This window comes from Xiphophorus couchianus, chromosome 13 (genome assembly GCF_001444195.1).
Source record: "Xiphophorus couchianus chromosome 13, X_couchianus-1.0, whole genome shotgun sequence".
Classification (NCBI taxonomy): domain Eukaryota; kingdom Metazoa; phylum Chordata; class Actinopteri; order Cyprinodontiformes; family Poeciliidae; genus Xiphophorus; species Xiphophorus couchianus.
This window is the reverse complement of record NC_040240.1, coordinates 2,856,351-2,876,460: the sequence shown is the minus strand read 5'-3', so window position 1 is coordinate 2,876,460 and position 20,110 is coordinate 2,856,351. Positions and strand designations below refer to the sequence as shown.

The 20,110-nt window shown below is 39.9% G+C and overlaps 1 protein-coding gene across 4 annotated transcripts in view; it reads left to right on the top strand.

Annotated features, from left to right (window-relative positions):
* The window catches only part of LOC114155575 (protein jagged-2-like), a 71,108-nt gene that overhangs the window by 39,700 nt on the left and 11,298 nt on the right, over window positions 1-20,110 (top strand). Inside the window, exons 6-23 of one of the 4 annotated variants that reach the window (XM_028035525.1) lie at window positions 2,928-3,058; window positions 3,202-3,321; window positions 3,427-3,540; window positions 4,628-4,741; window positions 7,747-7,860; window positions 9,471-9,517; window positions 10,027-10,200; window positions 10,460-10,610; window positions 10,717-10,881; window positions 11,077-11,190; window positions 12,555-12,668; window positions 13,017-13,130; window positions 13,235-13,348; window positions 13,995-14,022; window positions 16,482-16,567; window positions 17,100-17,213; window positions 18,646-18,761; window positions 18,873-19,136. In XM_028035525.1, coding sequence (XP_027891326.1) covers window positions 2,928-3,058; window positions 3,202-3,321; window positions 3,427-3,540; window positions 4,628-4,741; window positions 7,747-7,860; window positions 9,471-9,517; window positions 10,027-10,200; window positions 10,460-10,610; window positions 10,717-10,881; window positions 11,077-11,190; window positions 12,555-12,668; window positions 13,017-13,130; window positions 13,235-13,348; window positions 13,995-14,022; window positions 16,482-16,567; window positions 17,100-17,213; window positions 18,646-18,761; window positions 18,873-19,136 — 2,194 coding nt within the window. Of the gene's footprint in view, window positions 1-2,927; window positions 3,059-3,201; window positions 3,322-3,426; window positions 3,541-4,627; window positions 4,742-7,746; window positions 7,861-9,470; window positions 9,518-10,026; window positions 10,201-10,459; window positions 10,611-10,716; window positions 10,882-11,076; window positions 11,191-12,554; window positions 12,669-13,016; window positions 13,131-13,234; window positions 13,349-13,994; window positions 14,023-16,481; window positions 16,610-17,099; window positions 17,214-18,645; window positions 18,762-18,872; window positions 19,137-20,110 lie in introns of all 4 variants that reach the window. The other 3 variants (XM_028035524.1, XM_028035527.1, XM_028035526.1) reach the window with 3 other exon arrangements.

The window sequence follows — 20,110 nt, the reverse complement described above, 5'->3', positions numbered from 1 at the left end:
TCCTTTACTCCTTGTTAGTTACCCTGTCATAGGGATGCTACGATCAGATTTTTTGCTGCCGATACCGATACCAATCACCCATGAGGTCGATCTCCGCCGATCACCGATCTTTGCCGATTGCCTGGAATGGCTGTTAATTTTTCACTTTAGGTATAAGTGATACTAAGTGATCTGGCAAAAATAAAAAATGATCTGGCAATAAATTCACCAGATTTAGACATAAACATGTTCAATACTTTCAGGCACAATACAGCTGCTGTTCAGTCAAAAGGACAACTGAAAAACCTTCAATCAGTAAAATAATACTTAAAAGTAAGTCTCTCGGTACTCTAAATTATTAGTCAAATAAACCTGCCTAATAATGTCAAGTAATAAAGGAGACATTCATTCAAAGTCAAATGCAGGTTGCATTAAAATCCTAATTTTCTGATTCAAAACTTTGTGATAGCATGGCTAGCTGATTAATGCTGGCTCTGATTGGTTGTTTCTGACTGAGTAATTCTGCAGATCACAGGGAGGAGGCAGAGGAGATTGATTATTTTCAGATATTATCTGTCTTATGTTAGGACGGCGAAAGTTTTAATACATATCTAAAATGATTTTGTTTAAATTACATGTTGCAGCATTAGACATTCAGTGTGAGAGTTCACTGCAGGGACAGGTTGAGCAACGCTACGTCTGTGAAATATTACCACCAGTAGCAACTAGAGGCGGTCCAAGAACAAGAGCAGAACCAACGTCTTACACCATTAGCTTGAAGACTTAAATTATTTTTCATGTTATTTGTTTAGCTCAGGGGTGGCCAATCCTGGTCCTCGAGGGCCAGTGTCCTGCAACTCTTGGATGTCTCCCTGGTCCAACACACTTGAATCCAACATTTGAATCACCTCCTAAGTGCAGTCAAGTTCTCCAGAGTCCTGCTAGTGACCTCATTATTTGACTCAGGTGTGTTGAAGTAGAGATACATCTAAAAGTTGCAGGAGACCGGCCCTCGAGGCCTGGAGTTGCCCACCCCTGGTTTAGCTGCCTGACCGTGATGCTAATCCGGGTGAGTGTTGGTAGTTGTGCGCTGTTTTACCTGCTATCTGGCCGCTCCGGATGTCCTTTTTTCCTACATTGAGCCTCGATATAGCAAACTCCGTCTAGTGCTTGTTTTTTAAGTGCTATATTAGATTTGTGATGTTGATGCATTTTGACGTGGTAATGTATAAGATCGTTAGCTGTTAGTGGACAATATTGTTGGTTCCTCACTGGTTTGTGACCAAAAACACACAATGGCCACGGACATAACTTGAAACTGACTATATTAATAATACGTTAAAATGTATTGAAAACGAACCAAGAAAAGTTTTCAAATGTGGTTCAACAGAATAATAAAAAACAAACTAATGAAACAGATTTGAAAAGTAATGATGGGTATACTGTATGTGAGCTGTTCTGAGTCATGGTACACTGCAGCTAGAGCAGTTATGGTTGACGTGTCGACCATAACTGCAGCGTCTTAAGTTGCTGCAACTTTCAAACAAGTCACCATCTCAGACTTCAATAGGATCCAAATCAAGAGCTGAAGCAACAAATGAAATTTGAATTTGAAAAAAGATAGTCCTATAAACACATGCACACACACAGAGAGACACAAAATAAACAGTGTCTGTTGAGAACTGTCCCCTGTTCTAAAAATAGACACTGTCACTCAGTTTGATGATGATTTTCTGGAGGCAGATTACTGTGGTCACGCTCTGCTTTGTCAGCACTTGTCTGTATAGTCTGACCCTCTCTCTGTTGATCTTTGGTCTCCACCACCAACTTAAAACACTCTGAAGGATCATCATTATTTGTTATTTTAAACCAGAGTTCATCCAGCACTCTTCACTGGCAGCAATTGCTCCCAAAGCGTGAAAGTATCTATTGTGGCATTTATTGTCACCTCACTGCATATCTCAGTAACCCAAATTGCAAATAAGACACTCAGTCATTTTTCTGTGATAGAACTTCTGTGAGTGTTTGGTCACACCTGAACCATATCTTCTTCATTAGTCTTCACAATGTTAAACAATATTCACAAAAGAGCAAATTGGAAGGAAAAGTGGGTATCTACACGTTCACATTAATACAGACAGAAGGAAATGGCAGGTGACTTTCACTAGAATTTGATAGATAAAGTAAACCAACAACAAATATTCACAAGTAATTTTTTCTGACTCGTGTATGTGATTTTGTTTTGCACCATGTGTTTTGTTTGAGTTGAGGCAAAAGTGTAAGTGTAAGATTTAAGTGTGACTCAAAGAATACAATCTGTGTCTTGTACTTAAGAATTTGAAGAGGCGTAACTGCTCTTTTGTATTTCTGAAAAAATACAGAAATGTGTCTGAAATAAATCTATCGTTACAAAACTCCTCTAGGATTTTTTCCAAAAACTTTAACTTCTCAGTTATAAACCACAATTACTTTTGCACCAAAAATGTCTTCATAAAAACAATCATTCTGTATGACTGAAGTTACTTCAGATTGGACTTCTGAGCATGCACAATGTTTTCTTAATATGATATGATACGGTAACAGATCGGGTTGTTGAATTCACTCAGTCCTGTTAAGTTGCATTTAAAAAAAGCAGTTTCTGTTACTTTAACAAGTCACAAAAAACAACTGTAAGATAAACTTATGAAAGTATGCTATATTTATGTTTAATTCCAACTCCTTCATAGTAATTAATTAGGTTCTAAAACAACATCTCAAGCTCTGATTGTCTGTTCAGTCCATTACTTGGACATGTAGAGGAGCACCTGCAGACCTACCAAAACATGGAGGTTCACCTAAAGTAAAACGGTTGGCAAGGAGAGCATAGATACCCATGTTAACTCTGGAGGAGATGCATAAATTTACAACTTAGGTGCACAATGTCTAATAATAATACCAATGTGTTCCAGGTGTAACTATGGGTGGGATGGCCCATTGTGTGACAGGTGCCTCCCATACCCGGGATGTGTTCACGGTACTTGTACTGAGCCCTGGCAGTGCACCTGTGAGAAGAACTGGGGTGGGCTGCTCTGTGATAAAGGTCAGGTTTCTCTAACCTTTTGTTTAAACAAATCTATGTCTGCTATTCAACAATAGATAATACATCCATGTCCCATTCCAGAAGTGCAACAACACAAAGCCTCTGTCTAATCTAAAGAGTTTATTACTGATTTTGGTGTCCAGACCTGAACTACTGTGGGACCAATCAGCCCTGTAAGAATGGAGGAACCTGCATGAACACAGAGCCAGATGAATACAACTGTGCTTGTCTTGACGGCTACTCCGGCAAAAACTGTGAGATTGGTGAGTATGTTATTAATACCCAAATCAAATATGACTGTTTTGTTGCAACAGAATTCCTGAAAATTGGAAAAAAATCAGAAGTAAGATGTACAACTGTCTCTCTAGCGGAGCACGCTTGCCTCTCTAACCCCTGTGCCAACGGAGGGACTTGTCATGAAGTCCCTTCAGGCTTTGAGTGTCACTGTCCTGCTGGCTGGTCTGGACCAACTTGTGCTGAAGGTGAGAGGCAGAAGAGATGCTTGGTTCCCTTTCAGTTCAGAATGAAGGAGCAGACATAAAGAGCTGATCATCAGGCAGGGGCTTTTCATTGGTGGCAGCCTATGTAATGTAGAGCAGTCTGAAAGGAAAAACATTTTCTAGGGTCAGAACAACGTCCTTTATGAAAATTACATATTCCCTTTAAACCAACCGATTAGGAGAACTAAAATGATTGCTTATAGTTGTTTAAAGTAATTGATACAAACACCCTAATCTATAGCTAAATTAGAGGCAACATCAAGTTTCCAAAATTGTCCATATCTAAAAACAGCTGACTGTTTGCAGCATAAATTAGAGCAGAGCAAGAATCAGTCAGTAGACGACCATGTGTAGTCGAGCTGTATCAATCCGCTCGAAAACGTTTGTTCGGTTTGTGTAGCAAAAATTTTTGGTTTTGCTGCTTTTTCTTTGAAAATGTTAATGAAAGTTTAAAGGTTAAAAGGTCAACCAGCCTTTGGTCAACACCAAATCTAACAAATTGGTGTGAACTGTTTGTGCTATGTTTGTGCAGGAAAAATGTCTTTTGTGCCTATCATTTTGAAAATATTAATAAAAAAGTTTCCCGAGGTCATTAGAGGTTAACCAACGCCTCCCTTTTCCCCCTCCCACTCAAATTCATAAAGTCAAACAAATTTGGTGTCAATCACCTCGGCTACATTTGTGCTGGTTTGTGCAACAAAAATGTTCATTTGTGCTGCTTTTGCTTTGAAGATATTGATGATGACCTCTGATCTTTAAAATGATAGCAGCACACACAAAAGGTTTTACTGTCCAAAACAGGAGAAGCATAGCACCAATGTTTGATACCAGTTTGTTAGATTTGAGGAGGGGTGGGGGTTATTTAACCCAGTATTTTTTATTGAAGTTTAATTCTGAACTGTATGTATGAGATATCTAAACCTTTAATGACAGACAGAGAAAGAAAGCCCTAAAGGATTCAACGGCTCCTATGGATTTTCTTAGTGTTCCCAGTGCAACCTAGAAAAATCCAATTAGGGCTTGGAGGCGGGTCTTGTGATAATATCTTTATTGTATGTTTACATTTCAGACACAGATGAATGTGCCTCCGCCCCCTGTGCTCATGGAGGGACCTGCATCGACATGGAGAATGGCTATGAGTGCCTCTGCCCTGTGCAGTGGACAGGAAAGACCTGCCAGATTGGTGTGTTGTCCCTATTGTCTCTGTCTCTGGTCATCCTGAGACAGACACATACAAACAGATGATCTGCTTTTCCTAGTAAAACAGAAAGAGCTTGGCCATTTCAGCATTAAATTGCTAACTAGTACATGTGGGATGACTTTTTGCTGTGATAATGCTGGTGTGTACCCCTTTGTGCAGCAGCAACAGCGACGGTTGTGTTGGTTAACATGAAGTATCTCCACATTTTGTCTCATTAAATATTATTACAAATACAAAATTTGGTGTGTTTGTATTCAGCGCCTCTGATACAACTCTTGGTAGGACTTGCTACTACTGCAGGTTTGTCTCTACCAGATTTGAACATCTACAGACTGAACATCAAAACAACCGTAACCAAGTCAGGTTGGATGGGGAAGATCTGTGAACAAATGTTTTCAAATTCTGCCACCTATTCTTAGTTTGAGATTAACTAACGGCCAAATCTGCTTTGATGTAAACCATCACATTTCAGTGTCAGGTCTTCTGCATCTCCGTCCAGGATTCTCCTCTACTGAGCTTCAGTCATCTTCCCTTCACCTGTGAGACACTTTTTTCCTTGCTGAAAAAAAATCCCGACAGCACGATACTGCCACCTCTGTGTTTCACTGTGGATGGTTAGTCCAGAACGTTGAGTTTTATCTACACATGAGGTTTTCCATGTTGACCAAAAAGTTCAACTTTGGTTGCATGACCAGAACAACTTCTTGTTTACTGTGCTCTCTAAAAACACATTGTCCTCTGAGGTTTTAAATGCCCTTCTTCTTGCCGTTCTTTCATACAGACTAAATATGTTTGCTGCATTTTAATTTTTATCCTGTTGAGAGAGTTCCTCACTGGAGCTATGGATCTCTGCAGCTCCTCCAGAGTTACTATAGGGATGTTGGCTGTTTGTTGATCAATGCTCTCTTTGGTCAGCCAGTCAGTGTAGAAGGACGTAAATGTCTCAGTTGGTCCATCCTCTCTTTATGTTCAGGTTGAACAGAGAAATGCTCAACGCTTGGGACTTTTTCTGTTCAATTCAGCTTTTATGTAGTGCCAATTCACAGCAAATGTCTTCTCACGCCACTTTGCAAAAACAAAAATTGTTGATTCAGACCAATCATAGAAGCAGATTCCAAGTAAAGTACACACAGTCCAAATCGATTCTATTTTTTGAACAGTTCAGGCAGCTTCTGTTTATTATTCAAATTGTTTAGGGTTTTTATCAAAAGAAACTCAAAAAGCTGCTCTGAGTCAATGACGAGCTCCTAGAGGAGCATGTAGTGACAGCAGACTGTTGCTTGCATTGTGTCGTTGACCTGGCAGCAGCCCCTCCTATTAACCGTGCATGCTTTAGAACATAACTCTGCTCTAACTTCCTTCCTGACATGTCTGCTGTGTTCCTTTGTCTACATGATGCTGGTTGTTCTCTTATGATCTTTAGCAAACCTCTGAGGTCAGAAACAGAACAACTGGAGCTAGACTAGCATTCAGTTACACACAGTCAGACTCCCTTTAGGTGACTGCTGAAGGTTGCAGTAGCTTTCATGTAGGGGTATCAAAGTATAGGGTTATGAATACAAACGCACACCAAGCTTTGTGTTGGTCTGTCACAATGAATAAAAAACAGAATGCATATGGCTTTCAAGTGAAAAATGTGGAACATTTTGAAGCAGTATGAAAACTTTTACAAGGTTATATGTGTCTTTGTATGTGTGTGTGTGTGTGTGTGTGTGTGTGTGTGTGTGTGTGTGTGTGTGTGTGTGTGTGTTGTCTACACCCGTCCCCAGCAGTGGTAGTGTCTGCAACCCAAGCCAGGTGACTTGAGTAAAGCTAAAAATAATCACTGCGTGGCAGCTGCTGGCCTTGGGAGCAAATATCATCCTGTAAGGGGAATTGGGGGGAGGGGCAGAGGGCTCCAGACAGGACACAACAGAGGAGTAAATGCTCTACGGTCTGCCCCTCCAGCTTCTCCCAGGAAACATTAACAAGCAGCAGTAGCAGCAGTTTGCTCTGGGTGCAGAGAGGACCCTGTGGGACACAGAGAACTGGTTTGGAGCAAAAGCTTCTGGGTGTTTCATTTAAGAAGGGCAACAGGTGCCATTCACCTCCTGGGAGTACTATTAATGCTATGTTGGGTTCAGTGGATGAAGTGGTGAAACTGACCACTTGGAATGTCACAGGTTGGCCTCTAGGGAATGCAACAGAGACACATTAACCCTGGAGGGTTAATGTGTAGAAAATAAATCACTGTTCAACATCTGCCTCAAATGTTTCTAGTAATCTTACATTTGAATCAAAATCTCCATCCATCCATCCATCCATTTTCTGTTCACCCTTGTCCCTAATGGGGTCGGGAGGGTTGCTGGTGCCTATCTCCAGCTACGTTCCGGGCGAGAGGCGGGGTACACCCCGGACAGGTCGCCAGTCTGTCGCAGGGCAACACAGAGACATACAGGACAAACAACCATGCACACACACACTCACACCTAGGGAGAATTTTAGAGAAACCAATTGACCTGACAGTCATGTTTTTGGACTGTGGGAGGAAGCCGGAGTACCCGGAGAGAACCCACGCATGCACAGGGAGAACATGCAAACTCCATGCAGAAAGACCCCGGCCGGGAATCGAACCCAGGACCTTCTTGCTGCAAGGCAACAGTGCTACCAACTGCGCCACTGTGCAGCCCTCGAATCTCATACAAAAAAAAACTGTTTTAACATCTTCTCAGAACAACACATCATGGAGCTCTTTGACCTCATTTACTGTTTTACAGTCAAAGATCTGAAGGGGAATCATATTTGGTTTCATTTGTAATTTACTACTAAATTTGTTTAAATGACATGCAATTTAACACCATGGCACAACACCGTATAGCAATGTAAACTTTAATGAAATGTCAAGACATGTAAATACTTTGTTTTTGGTGGGATGAGTGTAACACAGCTGTGCTTGGTGATGGGGCTTCTTATTCCCTGTCTTTGTGTCTCTCGTCTCCACTTTGCAGACGTTAACGAGTGTGGGGGAAAGCCTTGCCTCAATGCTTACTATTGCAAAAATATGATTGGTGGATATCACTGTGCCTGCTTTCCTGGATGGGTGGGCCACAACTGTCACATAAGTCAGTATGATTTCAGAAAAGTGTTGGTCTTCAGTCTGTTTCCCGCCTGGCTGCATTACTCTGAGCTGTAATACAGAGCCTTTACTGACCAACCTCTGTTCCACTGCCAGCATGTTATATGTGTGGGTGTACTTTCTCAAATATCCCCAACATCCTGTCCATGTTGTTGGTTGGTTTTACATCAGAAGCTTAAAATGTATGCATAAAAGTACAAGTTCCATTTGCACTAATGGAACTACTGCTAATGGTTCCATTATGATTTTTTTATATGGGAAAAAAATCATAATTGAAATAATCTGCCAATGGAACCAGTACTACCTCATCAATATTAAGGAATTGAAACAAGTTCATATATATGCTAAAGAGGTAGTTGTAAGATAGTCTCCTCTTATTTCTAGTGTACTCGATTTTTGCACTAAAAACTGAATCAAAATTGCTTGGTAAGATTTTGTGTTTTTGCAGTATTCACCTAACGCCACTATTAATATTTTTCGAAATGTTCCTGAATGCATTCTTTTTCCAGTCATGAAGAAGCTTCTTAATTTGGTTGGCATGAATTTTGGCCAGGATTGAGGTTTGGGACATTCCATGTTAGTCATTTTAATCCTTTCGAAAACCATGGAACCGTCCCGTTGTGTTCCATACGATGCATTAGTACCGCTGACAGTGAAACAGCCCCTCAGCATGATGCTACCTCCACCATGCTTAACAGCAGGTACTGTAATGAAAAGCCTCTCCTTGATTTACCAGTGACATACAGCAGTTCAGTCTTTGTCTGGTCTGACCATCAGAGGTTGCTTGGCTTGACCGTGTGGCCAGCTGGAAAGAATCCCATCCTGAACAGGACTGCTGCTCACAGTTGGTCTTTGAACATCCTACCTCATTTCCTTTCATCAGAGGTCAAAGTTTGGGTCAGATGATTGGAACTTTGAAACAGTTGGACGTCCCAGCCTGACAGTGATCAAAAACACACATGAAAACTGGTTCTTGTAAATCATGCCATATCTCAACCCAATAAACATTCATGTACTAGCAGGATTTATATTTTAAGGAGCAGGAATGTGTCTATAATTTTAACTATATTTAGAAAATCCACAGTAAATGCAATATTTTGCACCAATTCATAGCTTTTATATTCTTTGAATTTGTTTGCGACGTACATACACAACCATTCCACCTGATGAAAGAGTGATTCAAATACATCATTAAATGATGAGTGGATATAAACTTTTGATCTAGTTGATGTAAATGCAATAGAAGCTGGTCAGTGGAGGTTGCTGGAATTTCTTCCTCTGTCTCTAGTCTTCACGCCTTTCTGCTGGATTGTCCCACGCTTCACCTGGGCTCCAGGGTCACTGACTAAATCTAAAATTTCTAAAAACTCTGTTCAGTCATCCATGAGAGAGTTTCCTAATTAGTATAATTGTTTAGTTCCACATCTTTCTTCATTTGAATCTGCATCTCTTCTGGGCATTGATCACCCTGCTCTGAGTGTACAGCAGTGCACCACTCCTCCCAGCCCCCAACCACTTTCTTGCATGTTGCTCAATCAGTGTGCTTCTGTCTCCGTCTTCATTGAATTTCATTTCAGACCTTTGGTTTTTCCTCAGACATGAACAGTTGCCATGGACAGTGTCAGAATGGAGGTACCTGTAAGGTAAGTCCCACTTGTCATTCTCTTCAAACATGCTGCTGGTTTTAATGAATTTTTTAAATGTTTTTTTGAACATATGAATACAAGAACAATAGGCGTGTCAGCTTTCTAAGGGCTTCAGCTGCTATCTAAGCCATGCTTCCTAACCACTTTACCAGATGTCATTGTATGATAAAACTGTCAACACAACTACATTATTATGCATTTTTCTATGAATTAATAAATAATTAGTGTTATTGATAAATAATTATTGACTCTGAGCTGAATTTAGAATGTCTTTGAAGTTGAGTTGGACTTTAGTTCAGTTGGATGACTGAATTACGCATTAGCTGGTGTAGTTTTGCAGTTTGATAAAGTCTTATGTTAAGTAGATTATCTGGTGCTGCTTTAGTGATCTGGTCTTGTCTCTCTTGCAACTAAGTGAAATGAGAATTTAAACCTGAGTTACTTTTGACAGCTGTTGGATCTATTGACTGACTTGCTGAGAACCACACTTGTTGTCTTCATACCAGAACACAGCCAGAGGCTACCAGTGTGTTTGCCTGCCAGGTTTTGTGGGTCGGCACTGTGAGGCTCAGAGGAACCATTGCCCTAGCAGTCCTTGCAGAAATGGTGGCCGCTGCCATGCGCATCTGGAAGGTTTTGTGTGTGACTGCCCACCAGGGTTCACTGGAACCACCTGTGAGGTGAGGAAAATATTGTAAACATAGCGACAGTTAATGAGAATGAGGCAAAATGAGATTTTAATATTTTAAAGAACATGGCAAACCTCAGTTTTAGTTCCTCAATAAAGCTAAATATTACCTAAAAATTGATGCAATGAGAATGCCTAACAAAAGAGCTCATGAAATATGATGTAAAGCAACTGTTTTGTTTCTTATGTTGAATAACATTGACAGTGAGGAGAGTTTGAATGTGCCTCAGTTATTGATTTCTTCTCTGAAGGTCCAAAATGATCCTTGTTATCCAAATCCTTGCCAAAGTAAGTCTCAGTGCAACAGCCTAGCTGGTGACTTCTACTGCAGCTGCCCTGAGGATTATGAGGGCAAAACTTGTTCTGAGCTCAAGGACCACTGCAAGACCCACCAGTGTGAAGGTAGCAAGGCTTCTACTAGAGTCATTGTTTTTTCATTATTTCTTTCAAACCAGTAGCAATGCTTTGACTTGCTGATTTTGACCGTTTTCTTGTCTGTAACCCAAAGTGATTGACAGCTGCACTGTTGCCATTGCAACCAATGACACTCAACAACAAGTGTGGCACATTTCATCAAATGTGTGTGGGCCACACGGCCGTTGCATTAGCCTGCCTGCCGGGAACTTCAGCTGCTCCTGCGATCCGGGATTCACTGGCACCTACTGCCACGAGAGTGAGTAATTATTAGCTTGACACTCACACATGTTCTATATTTATCACCAGTTACCATCACTAGGAACCACAAGCCTTATGGCAATTCAGGCTCAAGTTTCGCTAATCATCACCATCAGTTTGGTGTATAGTGGAAATAAAACGTCCAGAGAAAAACCTGAGCCACATGTCACAGCGTTACCATTCTCGTTTGCAGATATCAATGACTGTGTATCATACCCATGTAAAAATGGAGGCACCTGCATAGATGGGATCAGCTCCTTTGAGTGTGTCTGTCCAGGCGGCTGGGAGGGTGACCTCTGTGATGTTGGTGAGTGTGTGACTAGGCAGCACAAATTTAAGCTGGCAAAGTCAAACAGCTCCTGTGGTAATCTAAAGAAAAATGTTTTTAAGTTACAGCCTTCTGCTACAGAACCACCATAACTGACTCCCCAACGCATACATATGATTTAGCTCCAAAAGTGATGGTATTTGGTAAATTATTATTATACATTATTTTATTGTTTTTTTATTATATCTCTTCAAAACCATAAGGTGTGTCATTATATTTGATGTAACTTTGTTACATCAGTTTTACTTTAGAGCATTAAGACATGTTCACAAGTCATTTTTCTGAAGTCACCAGTCATGTGACTAAACATTACTCATCTGACCATAACAGCATAAATATAACTTATATATAACTAAATATAACTTATGCAAATGCAAACCTGTATTGTTAGTCTTAAAGCCTAATTTAACACTTGAATATTTATAATTATAAGTAATCTTTTAACTTTTCAATGTGCAGAGAAAACAATTTAGAGTTTCCCTCCTGATCACTTAAGATAAAGATTGTGAATAAGATTCGAGTCTCAGACCATGAGTATTAGTCAAGACTGAAGTCTTTGTTTTTCCTCTTTTAGTTTGTCTCAAACCACTGTTTCTGGTTTGTTTACAATATTTATTTTGTTGTTCTTTTATCTTGTTTGGGCTCATATATAGCACATGAATTAAGCATGCATATTTTCAGATGATACTGTTAACTGCATTGTAAAGGCGTTGGCGCATTCCAATCTTTTGTCGATTCTGCATGTCATACCTACACATTGTGATTTTGTTTCTCGTACTTTCATTTTGTTACTGTAAAACTGTTTAGTTACTCAAACCATAGTGAATTGATTTCACCAATTATGAAGATGAATGATGATAAAAATTCTCAAATCTCATGTATAATTTGTTAAAATGTTATATTAGTTTTCAAAAACTTTAAGACTTCATTGCTCTTTACTTTGGTTCTGATCATGATTTGCACTCATTATAACAGACTATGATCCAAGAACAAACTAAATAACTCATGCTAGTTGAAGTTATTCATTGGAGATCTAAGTATGATCATGTCTCCTTACTTTAGACATGAAACTTTTGCCTGATCTGTACAAAAAATGTCTACCAATAAGGGGCAAGCTTTTGTACCAAAAAACATTGATCATAAAATAACCAAAATAACCAAATCTTCAAAGGCATGAAATGATAAAGATGTGAAAGACCAACATCTGCTTTAAATGAGAAAACTTACCAACAAAAACAAGTCCTTTTCCTGGTTTGATGTGATCATCTGTCCGTCTTTTCTAATCATTTTATTTAAGTTCCCCACATACCTCTTCATAACCCAAACTGACCTTTCACTTCCAGATGTGAATGAGTGCAGCAGCAACCCCTGTCAGAACAGAGGCCAGTGCGTGGATCTATTTCATGATTTCTACTGCAACTGTGTAGACAACTGGAAAGGGAAAAACTGTCACTTACGTGAGTTTGACTGCAGTCATTTATGCACACATTGAAAACTATTTCTGCGATTACCACAAACTGTTAGACCTTCCTCCCACTCGCATATCTGTCTTATTAGTGTCAGTCAGCAAAAAAAGGTGCAATATGTTTTCCTTCACATTCCTTGCATGCCAGGTCTTATATTTCTGAACTACTTAATCTACTTGATCTTTGGGGTGAGGAAGGATTCCAGAACTGCTTACATGTCAGTGAACACGATCCTCTTACTACTCTGTTCTTTTCACATGTGGAGTGGAAGTAGGTACTTATCAACAATGGCAGAAAGACAAATACCAGCAGTGTTTGTGTGGTGCTTCCACTCTCCAGGTGAGAGCCAATGTGACTCCAACACATGTAGGAACGGCGGGACTTGTTATGACCGTGGAGACTCGTTCCTGTGTCGCTGCCCATCAGGGTGGGCAGGAAACACCTGCAACACAGGTCAGCCATTGTTTCCATGCAACTAAGTTAATCATGATGACTGCTCAACTGCTGTTACTAGACAAAATTAAATCAGTTGATGATCAAATGTTGTTTTGTTTTAGCTAAGAACAGCACTTGTGATTCGGATCCATGTGAGAATGGAGGAACATGTGTTGGAGGAGAACCTTTCACCTGCATCTGCAAGGCTGGCTGGGAAGGGCCCACTTGTGCACAAAGTATGCTTCTATTTCATAAACACACAGAGAGAGAAGTTATTGTGTCTTAAATATAAGCCACATATTAAAATACACTATATAAAAAGATGCCTAACCTTATTTTGTCTTAGCCAGTAAAGAAAATTAACCGTTCTGTGTTCTTGATGTAGTAAAGAAAATTAACCGTTCTGTGTTCTTGATGTATGAGGTTAAAGAAGAGTCAGTGAGTTGAATTCATGAATTCCATTTATTAATACCAAAATACAGCTAGTCCATTCTGACATGCTGCCTTTATGAGCTAACATGCAAAATGGCGACAAACAACAGTTGGTAACTGCTTTTGTTAGCCTCTGTCCAAAGAGGGCATTCCCTAGTGTGTCATTTCTTCTAAGCAGAGCTCTCCTTTTGCATTTCCTAACATGTCATTCTTGTAGGCTTAGCTTAACAATTAGCTAAAAGAAACAAAAGGAAAACAGAATTATTTATTCTCAACACCAGACTAACTGCTTTCTGTTAGATTACCAAAAACGTTATTTTCTGAATGCCACAATAAGGACAGAGAATATCTTGCGCAAGTCCAAAAATTTGTGAATTTTTGAGAAGTCTTGCACAAATGATCTCATTCATTCTGAGCCATCTGATCTTTTATTGTTCTTCCGTTTTGCAGATATTGATGACTGCAACCCACATCCTTGGTAAGACAAACTGATTCAGATTACATTTTTATGTTTGAGTTACCCATGTTATTCAAAAATCCATAATTTAGTCTTGTAATATTTATCTTCTTTTAGGCTATGTTCACACAGCAGGTAAATGCGACCCAAGTTTTTTGCCCAGATCCTGACTGAACAGCCCCATTCCGATCTATTCACCCCAAGAAAAGTCTGATTTGTGCCTCTTCCATCTGTTGTTCTAAATTGGATATATATCAAATAGTTTTCCAAGTGTCTGTAGTCCGAGCCGTCAGTTTGCATTTTATTCATCTTTTCCGTCATTGATGTGAGGCATTCATCAACAGATGCACCAGAAGAAGCCAGACTGGTAAATCCTGATGTAAACAATGTCTGAATCAAGCAGCACCAATACTTTTTTGTAGGCTGTGAGCCGACAGTAGTCAGCTGCCATTACTCAACACCTTTGTAATCGATCCATTATTACTTCTGCAAACAGTACACTGCTGTGCGTTGTCTAGGTTTTTCTGTGCATGTGGGTGGCACTGGGATCATAAACTGTTCACATACAAGTCTGATTGTGCTTGCATTTAATATTTATTTACTATTAATCTATTTGTATGATTTGTTCTTTAAATTGCCATCTATATTATTTTTCGGTCTCAGGAAATGAGTGAGGGATGAAGAGACTGATGTCTGGTTCTTTAGGTTCTGACTGGTCTGCGGTTCCTCTCCTGATCCATTCTGTCTGATATCAAACCCACTGGGTGCCACTGAATGTCACCGACACATTTATTTTAATGCCCCTGTTAAACTTCACTGTGATTGTTTAGCCTGTGTCTTCCCACTACCATCTGTATTTTTCATATGCAAACAAATTTCTAAGGACGGTGTAGTATCGGGTGGATATTTTAAAAAGACACTGGTTGATAGCAGCTTACTGCGGCTGCATAGTGTCCGTCTCTAGGTAACCATGACAACAGCGTCAGTTCGTGGGGTCCTATTTAGGTCCCGCAATGACAATTTAGTTGACCCTAATATTTCCCATGTTTTGTTTTGGTCATTATTATTATACATATTGTTGAGATGTGTGTGATAGGTGTGTCTATCAGACATTATAGCAATACGGAATAAATCGTGTCCCGTATTGGACAACAACAACCCCCTGTCATTTTAGGCTAGCTTAAGCTAACCTGAATATTTACAACTCTCTTGTTGATACACTGACATTACTTACCTACTGTCTTTCAACCACTTTGAAAAGCTTTTCTTTGTCTCTCCAACATCTTTATCCTTCCCCCTTTTCCTTTTTCTGTTTTGTGCCCAGGAGTTTTTTCTGCGCCCATCTTTAGCTCCCTGTTGTCGAGGCATTACTACAAATTTAAAAGAAAAAAAACGCGCCTCAGCTCGTTCTCGAAGGGCCGCTGCCCAAGCTACCTGTATGGGAGGGAAGAGCGGCTGGCAGGGAGGGGGGCGCCTAATCAGTGCTGTTCCTCTGTTATTGATCATTTCATACACAAACAGCTGTTAAGTACATAAAATGCTGACAAGAAAAAAAAATTCCCCACATCGTTTTTGCGCCCCCTCTACTGCAGCGCCCCTATGCGTTGCATACACTGCATAGCCACCTTTTGCGCCACTGGTCAAGGCCCTGCATGTTTTAGGTGCTTCCCTGTTCAGCACACCTGATTTCAATGGATGGCTGATTAACAAGGTTTTACTGAACTGCAATAATCTGAATCAGGTGTGTTAAAGCAGGGAGACATTTAAAACATGCAGGGCAACATTCCTTGAAGACCAGTGTTGGAAAACACTGCAATAGCGCACCAAACTTCAATGGAACTGTGTAACTACAAAACTATTCTTTCTTACTACAAAGTTAATATTTAGGATCCATATTTAACTGCAGTCACATTGGTGCTATTCTTACAGTGGTCCACAAAAGTCAATCCCAATCTGGCCCTCTGACCCCCACCTACCCTCACCATGGCTCTTCAAGGACTGAGAGGTGGATTAGTGGTGGTTAAGCTTTAGGAAGAGAGGAGGTGGAAAAGGAAGAGAGGCAGGACAGGGTGATGCCACGCCTTCTGCGCTATTCAGGGCCCAGAACCTGGGGCAAAGTGTGAGAATTGGAGCTGTTCAGAGGTGGGGCTGTGACCCTCACTATGTGGTCTGTATGGATTTACATATGAAATCTGGACATTGATCTGGCTTTAGCTTGAAGGTCTCATCAAAATCAAAGAAAATAGTAGCACCACGACTTTATAATAAAGACAAATTTCCATCTTTTTTCACATTATTAATGAATAACAGATCAAAATGTTGGCTCTTGGTTTCCACCAATTTTCTGTACTTGAAGCTGATTTTAAAAGCACTGATATTTTATTGAAGAAACCTAAAAACCTTCAAGTCATTTAGGAAAACAGATGCAAAAAGATTAAGTCAAATTTCTGAATGAGGTTTTGCTCTTCTCTTCTTTGCAGCTACAACAGTGGCATCTGTGTTGATGGTGTGAATTGGTTCCGCTGCGAGTGTGCGTCAGGATTTGCTGGACCAGATTGCCGCATCAGTGAGTGCATGGGAACCGAAGGGAGCTGGAGGCTGGGGTCAGGTGGGCTGGAGCGTTAGGAAGGGGGTCAGAGGTGAAGGGCCTTGGTAGGGGAGCCTGAGCCGATTGTTTCTGGGTGACAGATTTGAAAGCCTTTTAGGAAAATGGTCTTAACCTTTCCCCTCTGTGCTGAGCCGAGGTCAGAGCTTGTGTTGGTTGGGCACTCTCACGACGTCTCTGACTGGAAAGCTTTTCAGAGAAGATTTGGCAGAAGCAGAGTGGTATCCATTTGGAGATTTTGGGACCAAACGGTGATCAAATTGAAAGAAAATAATCTCCTTAAAGATTTTCAAATGAACATTAAAATACACACAAGGTTCAGGTTTTTACAGCCTAGTATTTGACCTTCTACAAATGTAGAGTTTGACTTGTTTTACTTGATCAAAACACTATTAGTTCTTCTAAGTTTAAAATTCAATTCTAATCCTGAGCTTATGTCTTTAAAAACAACATTTCATATGTCTGTGAATGTTCTATATACTTGTTTCCATAGATATAAATGAGTGTCAGTCGTCTCCCTGTGCTGAAGGCTCTACATGCATAGATGAGATCAGTGCCTACCGTTGTGTCTGCCCTCCTGGACAAGCTGGATCTCAGTGTCAGCAGTGTAAGTTAAATACAACTAAATTGTTTGTTTATTAATTTAAAATCAAGGCTAAAAACTAGTGATGAGATATTGCAGTATCTGTGATTAATGAATTGCATTTTTATGAAGAAGTACAATCCCAAGCAACATTCTCAATTCAAAAGAACATTTTGCTGCTGAATTATTAAATACAAATATATAAATATAAATATTAAATACAATACAAATACAATAAATAAGCATATGAGCTCAACATTATGTATTTCATGTCTTTATTATGTTCTTCACATTTTTCAAGCATCAGATTGGTACAGTGTCGTTCAGATTTCCAGTGTTTCAAGAACTCCTGATCATTCATAGAACATCTACAAGAATATGAACCATGGGCACTGACATTAGCATTAGCTGCTACATGTTTAGCATTGAGATGCTATTTTATGAATAGCTTCACTGATGGGCTAACTCTTTTTAGCACAACTTATACACAACAATAGTCTTTTCCAGCGTCCCATCAGATCGGTTCAGAAGCAGAAACGAACCTCCAGTGGGCTCACAGATACAAAAGTTTTGGTTGTGGTACCAATGTAAAAAAAAAAAAAAAGCAAGTAATTCAGTTAAAATATTTAACATGTTTTACAATATTTTTTGGACTACTTCGCTACTTTTTTCCAACTCTTTGGAAAAACGCATTGGAAAAGTGTTTTCCCAATGCTTTCCAACGCTTTGAATGCGGCTTTTCTGTGGATTTTTCTTCAACTGCCTGGGGGCTCTTTAGCAGGAAGTGAATCATTGGAAGTCAAAATTGGAAATCAAAGAAGAGAGTGCTGCTTTTCATTTAGAACAAGTACATGCAAGCAGCAGGCATGACTGGGAAATTTCTTCAAACTCATACCCCCTCTTCATGGAAACAACACGAAGAAGTTCACATGATGCCACTTTTAGGTTGAAGGCTATCGATCTGTCAGTACAGATTTTTATTTTTATTTTTTTTATCCAGTTATATTGGGCTGGCCCATTTGCTTAGAGTTGCCTTTGACTAATAATAACTGGAATATAAATAAATACTGGTCTGGATTGCAACTTTTCATTACTTTTTTGAGTCTTCTGTAATATTTCTCCTTTTTTTATTTACTTTAACTTTATTGCTGCTAAAATGTGCTCTACAAATAAACATGACTTTTCTCGCCACTGAAGTTTCATAGTAAGGCTGCCTTCACAGGATTTGGTATGATACAGGTAGAACGTAGATGTTCTTGCAGATCCTTGGTAAGGTTTGGGTGAGGTTTTCCATACTTTTGCAGCAGGGTTGTTTATGAAGCTTTGTGATATTCCCAAGCTCTAAAAGAAAGTTATTGTGAAATCACAATATAGATTAATTATTTTAAAGAAGTTCATCTTTGATAATCATTTATAGTGAGTTGCATCTTAATAAAGCTGCCTTTTACCTTTTCAGTCATGGGACTTGGAAAGTCATGCCGCCATGCTGGCCTGCAGTATCCTCACAGCAGTCACTGGGAGGAGGATTGTAACGCCTGTCAGTGTGTCAATGGCGAAGTTCACTGTTCCAAGGTTTCACTGATGAATTAAAGATTTTTTTCACATATATAAGCTGAGAGCAATTACTGATCCACTTTAAATATTTGAGGCATGTACTAAATCCCTCTAACTGTCCACTTCCAGGTGAAGTGCGGCCGTCGCCCCTGCGTCCTCCCAAATGCTGTTTTGCCTTCAGTCACCAGCCATCAGCCCTGTCCTGGAGGCCTTGAGTGTGTGAAGCATCCGCTCCTCACATGCCTGTCTCCACCATGTCATCAGTGGGGCGTGTGCTCAACACCTGACCCTCCCACTCCTACCCAGCATACCCAGTGTGAGCCCCATAGTGGCTACCTGGACAACAGATGTGCTCACATCACTCTCATCTTTAACAGGGACAAAGTGCCACAGGTACTCATACGTAGAGGTGTTAGATGTTTTGGAAAGCATTAATCAGAGAAACACCCAGTAGACAAGGATTGTCAAAATAATCTATATTGAGACATAATTAATGCTGAACATATAAATTACTCCAAGGTACTCATCAAAACAGATATAAACTGAACCATTTTCAAGATATTGCCCTTCTTCAGACACCAGCACTGCAATAACAGAGATCCTCAGAGTCTCCTTTCCCTACTAGAGGTTCACCTGCAGATATAAGGCTCAGAAAAAAACTAGTGGTGTCCCGGTACCAGTGTCAAGTACGCCTACCTGTACTCATAAAAGCAAACCGATACTCCTGACACACTGTTCTGCTGGACTTTCCTCCTGCGGTTCACTATGGTGAAGAGGCTAAACCACACTCCATACCAGGTGGTGATGGTAATACATCAATAAGTTATTTGCCGATTCTCCAAAAAAACAGAGAAGTTAGACAGTGGAAGGGGCGAAAATGTCCATAGATTTCTAGCAAAGGTTGCACTACACTTTCGTCGTACATCATTGTAAAAATTGGTGGAAAAAGAAATCATGTCATAATCTAATTTTACCATGAATTTTTAAAATGATAACGTCATTTAATTGCATTTAATTTTCATTAAATTAAACACAATTTAATTAAATTAAATGGAATCTGAACAGATAATCCACATCATGTTACCATCAAACTGAATACATTTAACTTTTTCTGCAGTGACAAAGTTTTGAAATCAGGTAACATTTCACCAACTGAAGTGATCAGAAGTCGGCAAGACTCTCTGAGTGGTACCTGATCTTGCAAACACTCCCCTCAGCAGTGGTTCAGCTGCCAGACGCTCTTCAAGTCTCTGGTCCATAACTCTTCAATGCGCCGCTGTTTGCTCTCAGATACTCTGTTGGAAATTCTTGTTATATTGATTGATTTAGTGACCTCAGTCATGTTCTCTGTTTGTGAATTTGAGACC